This window comes from Pteropus vampyrus, unplaced genomic scaffold (assembly GCF_000151845.1).
Source record: "Pteropus vampyrus isolate Shadow unplaced genomic scaffold, Pvam_2.0 Scaffold127, whole genome shotgun sequence".
NCBI lineage: Eukaryota > Metazoa > Chordata > Mammalia > Chiroptera > Pteropodidae > Pteropus > Pteropus vampyrus.
Window position 1 is genome coordinate 599,590 of NW_011888908.1, and position 10,386 is coordinate 609,975.

The 10,386-nt window shown below is 36.9% G+C and overlaps 1 protein-coding gene across 1 annotated transcript in view; it reads right to left on the reverse strand.

Annotated features, from left to right (window-relative positions):
* The window catches only part of EYA1 (EYA transcriptional coactivator and phosphatase 1), a 157,771-nt gene that overhangs the window by 44,400 nt on the left and 102,985 nt on the right, over nucleotides 1-10,386 (reverse strand). The window contains exon 12 of the mRNA XM_023534594.1: nucleotides 7,406-7,495. Within this exon, the coding sequence (XP_023390362.1) occupies nucleotides 7,406-7,495 (90 nt within the window). The remainder of the gene's footprint in view (nucleotides 1-7,405; nucleotides 7,496-10,386) is intronic.

Sequence of the window (10,386 nt, forward strand, 5' to 3'; positions counted from 1 at the left end):
TACGTGTATTCACCATGCTGTACCCTACAGAGTAGCTTCACTGCCCTAGAAACCCTCTGTGCTCCACCTACTCATCCCTCCCTCCTCCCGACCCCTGGCAACCACTGTCTCCACAGTTTTACCTTTTCCAGAATGTCAAATACTTTGCATCACACAGTATGCAGCCTTTTCAGACAACGTGTCATAAATTTTAACATTAAAGGTACACTGTATCGGATAGCCTATTTTTTAAACTTGAAATGGACCATAAAATTTTCTCTCTGTTTAATAAAGTCTTAAAACATTTTTCCATGAGGATGCACTGTGGTTTATTTCATTAATTTACTTTTTGATATTTAAAATAGTTCTGTATTGTAGCGGTAAAAAAAAAAACACTACGTTAGAAATATAGCATGGGGTTGAGCGGACTTACAGAAAGTGTTGGACATGAGTTAGAATCTGTCAGTCGGTAGATGTGTGACAGACAAATTTTGTTTTAACTGCTCTAAGCTTCATTTGGCTCCTCTATAAAATGGAAATCATAATGGTGTTTCTATTGTAGAAATATCAGGTTATTAAGTGGAATGATGTATGTTATACGGAGCATTAGGACAAGTATTCAATGAATGCTTATTACCACTGCATCGATTATTTATCTACGACTCTCTCAGAATATAAGCTAAAAGTAGAAGCAGGATCAGGACATAAGGTTCTGAATACGTATTACCAAACTGCTTTTCTGAAAACTTGTCTCGATTTTATCCTTGTCAGGAGTGCATACAAGTGTTCATCTTACTGTCCTGTAGACCATATTAATGATTTTAAATCTTTGCCAATTTAATGGGCAAGAAGCTCAATACTCACTCTCTGACACTTCTGAATATTAGAAATGAAATCCAACACTTCATTTTGTCATGTATCCTGGGAATTTGAATGCTTTTCTCTTGTGAACTGTCTGTTCATGTCCTTTGCTCATTTCTTCTACTGAGCTAGTTCATGTTTTCCTTAATGAGCTGTAACAATATCAATTCATTTTATTGGTGAAGATCGTTTTGTTTTTTAATATTATCTATGGCTTTTAAAAATTATATTTGTTTTCTTCCATGATTACAAAGGAAATAAGTATATGTCATAGTTTGGAACTTGCAGAAAAGTACAAAGAAAATAATAAAACCTCAAATCCCAGACAGAATTAATGTTAAAATTCTAGAATGTGTCTTTCCATATATTTTTTGTTCTTCTATTTATTTATGATTCTACATGTATTTCCTGGGTGCCTTATATGGGCCAGACACTGTGCCAGAGAAACAGCAGTGAATATATTATATACAGGATATATTATTTTTTAACAGAATTGAGAGCAAACTTTATGTGTGTATACTCCTCAAAGTATTACTTTTTAAAAATTAACTTTTACTAAAAAAGTACATGCTACAGCTTAATGAACTTCTACAAAGAGGACACACTCATGTAACCAGCACTCAAGTTAAGAAAACAAATGATCAGAATTCCATAATTTGGAAATATTTGTTATTATAAATACTTTATCTCTGATTAGTATAAATTTCTAGATTTATAATTAGTGCAAATGGCATCATCCTTTTTTAAGGCTCTTGATCTTTATTGCCAAATGGCTATCCCAAAACTAATTTCAGTAACAACGCAATATCTCCTTTCGGTCTACCTATATTTCCTCATTGCGTTTTACTTTTTCATACTTTAACTTACCTATTTCAGCATATAAATTGAATAACCCATCCTTTCACTGTTAATTTGGTTTCATTTGACACATACGACATTTTTCTACAAGTTGAGTCTGTGTCTGAGCTATCTCTTCTGGACTGACATAACCCAATGTCAAAGTTAGGCCAAAATGTCTTCGTAATATTGTAGAATTATAAAGTATTTAATATTTGGTTGAGCTGGATGTTTACTATTACTCCTCTTTGTCAAAAACTTTCTATGTATTTTTGCCTATTTATCTTTTCAAATGAATTGTAGAATAACTTTTTCATATTACAAAAAAGAAACTCACTTATTCAAACTTTCCTTTATAGTTCTCAGTAAGATGCCATAGTTTTATTCATAGATTTCTTAAAAATACTTTTTATATAGGTCATCTTTTATCTTTTCTGATTGTTTTGTTTTTGTCTTGTAGTTCCTATTTTAAAATTATTATTTAATTAAAATTTCTACATGAATGGCTATATTAGAAGGCTATTAATTTTTTAATTTAATTCTGTAACCTTTCCGAAGCCTATTATAAATTCTAAGACTATCCCAGGAGATTCTCTTCAGTTTTCTATGTATGTCAAGTCTTCTACAAAGAACAGTAATTTTAATCTCTTTCATTTCATTAATTATAATTGATTACTTATTATACCGCCCCATACTCCTAGAATGACAGTGCCTACACAGGGCATTCTTACTTTGTTTCCATTCGTGTGACAATTTGCCTCTATTATTTTACTGTTAAGAACAATGGTGGCTGTTGTACTAGGTAAATACCCTTTATGTTAAACAGCTATCTGACTCAATTTTCTGATGAACATGAGAGTTAAGGAAGTCTTTGAATATATTTTTATATTTCTATATTTTACTTTAGATAAAATAAAAATAACAGAATCGTACAAAATGAAGAAATAAGAACACTTAAAATTATTAGTAATAATAAAGGATAAAATATGAGCATTGATCCTTATTGGCCATGAGTTATAATATATTTAAATTCAATACACATTTATTATGTCTAATCATCATCTGTTCCTTGAAAAATTTATTTTGTGACCTAAACTGAGGGTTTTGATATTTTTGTTAACTAAGGAAATGGACAAGGTCCGGAAACCACCTTAAAACATAAGGTGACAAAGTCGGTTCTTGCCCTCATGGGGACAGGAAACAGAAATCGCTATTCGAACAGATCAAAATTCAACCTAACGAATACTCATTTAATGGTCAACATGTGTCAGGCAATACTCTGGGTGTTACAGAGGATGCTACTGGGATTTCAAAAAATGTGATCTTTTATATTTGCTAAATTTATCAAGAGAAAATAAGTTAACAAGAGCCTGTGGACAGAGCTGAAAATGACAAGCGGCTTATACGTGTGTGTATCTATGGGTGCATTTATGTCTGGAATGTCATTATGGATGTGGCTTCCCCCCCTCACGTGGCCAGTCTTGGCTGATGGCGGGGACTGAAAGCAGAAAGCAGCACAAGCTCTTCCTGAAGGGTCTTCTCTGCCAGCATCCACGAGACCCTTCCTCAAGAAGACCCTTCCAGCAGCTGGACCCTGGGCATCAGAGTTCTTTCATGTTTATTTATAGAGACTAAAGCATTTTCTAGGCAAATTACATTTCTCAACTCAAAAACACCAACTTCTGAAGCAGTTTAAAACGTTCACACTCTGGAACGCGTCAGCGTTAGGTCAGCATGGAACACGTCACTGGGAACGGACGCTACTTAGCGGTGGTGTGACTGATATTTTAAAGAGAGATTTTTTTTTTTTTTTCCCTGGCTAAAAATAAATTTATAAACAAGATATATTGAAATAATGAACAAATGGTAACCTAAGTTTTAGAGTAAGACAATATTATCACAAGTTTAAAGACTGAATTAAACCGAGGGGCAAACGAATGTCTTTGCTTTAGAAGAAAAGCATTCCAGCTTACTTCCTCTACGTTATGGCCTTAGAGACTGTCCTCCTTTCTTTGGCCTTTGACTTTTCAAACTCAGGCTCTACTGAGGCCAGTACCTTCTGTCTCAGGCCTTTTCTTAATAGAAACGATGAAAACAAGGAGCTATAAGAGCAGGTGCTTAAAAAGCAGACCTGGGACAGGAGTCTACATAAGAAAGGGCGGAGTCCTCACGCTGTAAATCCTGACGCCAAAGAATCCTCTGGTCTGTCCCAACCACCAGCGTGCGATGCACAACACGCTGGGAGAGTGAAGAAGGAGAGGGTTCCCACGCAGCTTCACAGCGGGCTGGGTGAATGCGGTGCACACGGCACCTTCGTGTGCCTACATCTCACAGAGGACAAGAGGGGTGTTCCTGCTCCTTCACGGCCCTGATCCCTACAGGAAGGAGTGTGGCCTGAGAGCAGATTCCCGAGGGCCACCATGTCAATCAAACTGGTAAAGATGGCAATCACAACGCCAGTAAAATGGCATTAACACCAGACGGAAAGAGAAAATTCAACATCAGTTTACAGTTTATTTTTATTTGGACTTAATATCCACCTCGATGAAATATTTTCCTTTAACTGTGGAAAAATCTAGCAGGAGAACTGGCCAATGGCAAGTTAAATCGAAACATTTATCGTATCCTGAAGGCCTTTCCTCACTGTTTGCAGACTGCCTTTCAATAAAAATCCAACAGCAAGAACTTTCTCCATTCGGTCAGAAAGAGTCATACTTTACTAAAGAAGCTGAAAAAAACTCCAGTTCCATACCGTCATTTACAAAAAATGATTTCTACATAAGCATCATCGCGTTGCACACAGAGACCTTTCGGGAAAATGACAGGGAGGGCGTTAGGCCTAGAAAGAGAAAAGCCAGAAGTAGACTAGAGAACTAAAGCCCAAGCCTTGCTCTCTACTGGGATAAAATATTATTCCCTTTGAAAATTATGTCTCCGTCACTCATGTTCCTCAGCATGTCAAACATTATTATTGGTTCAAAAAACCCCAAGTTTCTCCCTTTTATTTTTTTTTTCCTGCAGTGTTAACAAAATTAATTTAAATTGTGATTGCTTTTATTAAAAGTTGTCACGAAGGGAGATGACAAACACGATTTCTAAAACTAAAAAGTTATTTTTTTTATTTATTAAAGTTTAATTAAGATATTTTAACATGAAGATCATATCCTCGATTTCCTAAAGATTATCCTGATAACCGTTTCAAGCACATACTTTGATAACACGAGAACCGGTCCTGGCAGCCCCTCGCATAGTGTGTATTTCTTTGTTTAGCATCTCTCATAAGCCAAAGCTGTGAAATACCAAATTACGCAGAGGGGCAGCTGGCAAAGAAGTTAAGATTTTAAAAGAAAATGAGGCCAAATGTCAACACGAACAGTTCAGAAATCACACTTGAAGCTAACTAATAGGCTGTTAATCTCCTTGAAGTTACTTGTACCAGAGGTCTTAAAAAGCTGAAAACACGTAATTTAAATATTCGTGTTCCCTACCACAGTGCACTGCTAACTGGAGTGTGAAATCAGGCATTACCACATCGTTTCAGCCTGATGAGATAATTTTGGTTTTCTAGGAGTATTATGCCAACACATTTATTTTTGTCAGGAAATAATTTTACTTTTTATTTTGAAAGAAACAAATATTTGCGATGACCAGTCCAGGTCTGCCGAATTACAAAAATATAAAATGAAAGACTAAAATAAGTATAAAAAACCAATTCGTTTTTAAAATATGCAAATTTCAAGCAAGTAAATAATTTCCAAGAACAGAGGCTAAATGAATCTTTCCTTCATACTTTTGCTGGTACCTTCATATTATTCTAAACTAAAATGACTTAAAAATCAACTTTTGTAAGGTTATAAGCTTAAATAATTTTTCCACTAAATGTGTTTTTATATTTGTTGAATTATACCTTCATTCTTTTTCCTTTACTTCTCATAATAGTCCGCATGCCAAGAACAGAATCTGATATTTCAACAACTGTGTCGACCTCTAGTTTTGTTTTGTTTTGTTTTTTTTAATTTGGGCTTAGAGAAAAACAATATCCCCTCCATCCCTAAACCAGAACTTTTAATATATACTTTTATTTTAGACATTCTCTATATACAGTTTAGCATGAATAATGTCAGTAAACAAATAAAGATCTGGCTGTATTATCAAAACTGAGTTTTTCAGCTTATATTACTTTGTCTAACTTCTCACTTTTCGTCACAGATTTGGCACTCTATAGACAAGCTATGGCATTTTTTAAAAGGCAGAGTTTATAAACAATAGCAAATTACTGCTAATTTCTTCTTGATGGGTGCTATTAACACCTATTAACATCAATAAGAGGAACAAGGTTGTACTCGAGACAAAATATCAGCCTAGCCTGTATCATTAGAAACAAATGCAAACGTTGGGAGGGATTTGAACTTACTAGGAAAATATGAATTTTTTTTGTGCTTTCTCTTATAAAGTGAGTCACAACCATAAATCAGAAACAGCTTTTGAAAATAAGTATGATTATTAAGCTTTTCTAAAGGCAATTTTGAACTTGTCACTCGGAATATTTCTACCTTAAAAAGTACTAATGCCTTACATGTAATTTCCTTAAGAAAAGCAAACACTTTAAATGCAAAAAAAAAAAAAAAAAAATTATATTTTACCCTAAGTGTAAAAATAAATATTTCAGTAAGGAATGGAAAAAAAATATATAAAGCACATTTAAATAATTCCATTGCACTGTAAGTCGCCAATTCGTCTGTGAGTAGTTTCATTGCAGATGAAAAGAAATCAAAACACAGGACAGATGTTGAACAAACCACATTTAAGTTCTGTCACATACTGGCATTTTTCAAATGATTTTGGCTCATCTATTAAATAAGGTGCATTTTGCTTGATTTTTAAAGGGAAACATCAGGAAATATTTAAAGGCCAATTGCTGCCAATTAACTTTGATCAGTAAAAGTTCTGTTTGAATCTTTCAGATTCTTCTCCTGTCTGAAATAACATACATTTATAAAATCTAGCAAAACAACAACTTGATGACTAATGCCTGTTAGCAGCCCTACCACAACCTTGCTTAACAGCAGGATTTAAATAAACAACTGTCTCTATTAAGAAGGGAACGAAATGTAGTTATAGTCGTGTTTTCTCAGAATGGAGAGACAAAAAACAATATTCTTTATTCTTAAACTTCTGCTCACCGAGATCATGTCTGCATAACACATCTAACTGGTCATCTTACACAACTTCCCCCTCCCCCCCCTTGCCCAAATTATAATAAAATCATCAGCAGTTTGACATGAGAAATCCTGGTACCCAAGGAGAGGCCTGACTAAATTGTCATCCAAAAACTGGGCCGGCCGGAAAGGAAAGCAACCAACCCAATACAGTGACAGTCTGACGCGGACAGCATATGCGAGTCTCACAAATTCTGTTGGATTCTAAAGGCAATCTATCTCAACGGTGGTTATGTATCTGAGAAATCCGTAGCTTCTGCTCATCAACACAGCTGAATATTTGCGATTCTTGACATCAAATTTTAATCATGTGGAATCTAACTTTGAAATACGACAGCCCAAGTAAAGCAAAGCAAACACCATGAAGGCAAAATTCACCACCACACAATCGACAATTACTTTATCTCATTGTTCCAATTACGTATTAAAAATAACATCTCATTATTATGAGACCAATCACCTATTCTCAGACACGCAACATGAAGTGTGTATAAAATAACTGAACTTACTTCTAAGTCATTGAAAAATAGATGTGTGTCTGCCAAGTTGAAAATCATTTCTTCCATGCGCAGTCCAAGGGAAACTGAAGTAGGTGGATCCTAAAATAAGAATTTTACAGGTCAAGAACATATATACCTCGGGTTACATAAAATATAGTGTCACATTAAGAGGGAGTCCGTGTCAGGAAAGGCCCAAAGCGACCCACTGGGCAGCTTGGGCTCCAGATGCTTTTGGTGTGCATGATTTATTCTGCAGCAAACTTCAGTGACTAATTTTATTTAAAAAGTGCCCCAAATGTTGTTGGTACTTTGCATAAGAAGTAATTTGCTTCTTAAAGTATTACAGAAATATAAAATCTAGAGTTATTTAGATATGTAAAATTGAGGAAATTCAGTTTCACATGTCTGTTTCAGGAGCAAAAATTTAGTGAATCAAGACAACATTGTTTATTTTATACCACAATCCATTAAGAGTGTCTAAAACCATCGTCGCGAATATCAGAAACTAGATACATATGGATTGATTTCAGAAGGGCAGTAAGTACTAATTTTATTGCAGATGATAACTATCCTTATTTTTTATTTATTCAGACTGCCTGCCAATTTTTAGAATACTCAAAGTAGGAAGTGATGGCCATTCTGACCACCTGGCACCATGCCCAGCTCAGGGAGCTGATCTTGACATTCATGTGACACTATCCAGTCATCGAACAGCCAGTACTGTACACAGAGGGGAGAACCAGCATTCTGAGGTGTCCAGTGACTTCTACTCAACACTTCACACAACCCACATCCTGATGACAGTTACTGGCACTGAGATGAATGTGGAGAATATGAATATATTTGCAGGGTTTTATGGTGTTACTGTATTCGTAATGTAGCAAACCAAGGAAACAACATGATTCGTGGTGGATATTCTGCATAATTAGCGAAGAAGGAAAACATTTCTGTAGAGAAAGTATTCCAGGATGTAATGCGAGTTCTTGAAAGTTTTGTTGGCATTCTAGCAACACCACCAACTTACACAGGTATGGCATTTAAAATTTCCCCAAGAACAGTACTTTCTGATACACTATTTTATTATCACAGCAAACTTCTGGAAGAAGTACAGAATCTAGTGGTATCATCATTTAATTAGGAAAATAGTAACTAGAGGAATTATGCCTTCACATAGCCCCCCCCACCCCCATCTGGCTGGGGTGTACTCTGCGTATCACCTGCTTTGAGTTTTATAGGCAAGAACATAAAACCCAGAGAAAATACGATTCTTGCTATCAAATACTGGCTGACATAAACCTCTCTATTGTTTTCATTCCGAAGCTCAAGACTTGCCTGTGTCTTACTCTCTACTCTCCATGGATCCACAGTCTATCATGCCCTTTAGTATCGACCTCAAGCGCCACCTCCACGGGCTCAGAAGTCGTGCCAGACGAGCCCATGGCGGAAGCCCAGGTTCCTCCACTTGCTCTCTCACTTCGGTGTCCTCCCTCCCTGAGCCTCGCTCTGCTCATCTAATAAACCAGATGGCTCGAGGGCAAACATGTTGTTTTCATAGAATGAACGGAATTTTAAAATTCTTTTAGGAGTACTTTTATGCCTTAATTCGGCACAAGGACGCGTCTTTGTACACCTCAGGGAACAGCGCCTGGGATGCAGCGATGGGAAGGGAGACTCAGTGTGCCTGCCACGGGCCAATCAGCTGTGGCCAGAGAGGTGGCGTCAACCCCAGCAGCCCCGCCCGCACCGCTACCCCACGGACGCCCTGCCAGCATCGGCCAGGGTCTACCTTTCAAAGATGCCAGACGAGGCACAGAAGAGGGTTTGGGAAAACATGGCAGGATGGCATCGCTGGTCTTAAGTCCTCTCCCGCTTAGACCTTCTTTGCCAGCGGACCGACCGTGGAAAGGAGGCAGAGAACACGGCATTGCCGAAAGTCGGGGGTTGGGGGCGGGGAGGGGTAGGTTGGCAACAGGTTTAGCAAACACCCCAAGGTTTATAAGAGGGCAGAGAGGAAAGAAAGACGCAGAGGCGAATGAGCGCGCAAGAGCCGCGCGGGACGGATGGATGAAAACACTTCCCTTAACTTTCGCGCGCGATGATTCATGTTCCTTGGCTTTGTCAAACTGTCCCTGTCCAATGCCATCTAAACTCTGTGGAACCTCACAGGGCGAGAAGAATTAAAAACAGTTTACAAATAAGTAAAGAAAAACTCATTGAATCTTGTTTTTATGGGAAATTGCTCACTCACTTGGATTCTAAACATCAGCAAGGGTGCTGGGAAAAGCAAATGCTCAAATACACTCTAGAGCAGAATGAACCAGTGCGGTGAGTTCAAACAGCTGTTTCTAAGACAAAACACCTGACTAAGGTGTTTACTCCCTCTCGTTCAGGCCCATAAAAATACACCGACTTGTCTCATAACCAGGTCAATGAATCTTTTCATGTGGCAAGGCAGAAGAGACTCATCGCATTTATTTAACTGCCAATCCTGGAATTTATGTACCGTGGAATTGTTACTTTTGAAAAAGTATTCTTTCTCCTCGATATGGTTGCTTATTTATGCCACCATCAAAAGAATTACTCCATTGTTTGTTAATATATAGCATACTTTAACTTTTCTTCATAAATTAGTGTAATGGCTTGCTAGTCGGAATACTAATAAATTTTAAAGGCTTGTTCGGTCTTGCGGTCAAATACAACACAGATGTTGGCCTTATTTACCTTTTAATGTTCTTCTCTTTTGTTATTAGCTTTCATGCCTTAACAGTTTTTATACCTGCCACTCTGCAGTATTGTCATGAAACATTTACTACACTAAAAGAGCAGTCTAAGAGTTAACTGAAATGAGAGAATTTTAGAATACAATGGGGCTCTAGTCAAGAAAGCAGTGTTTCTCAAACTTTTTCTTAACCACAACCACAGTGAAAAATACATTTTGCGTATACCTAAAATTTACTGGATTTCATTAATCAATGTCACCATAAAAAAAA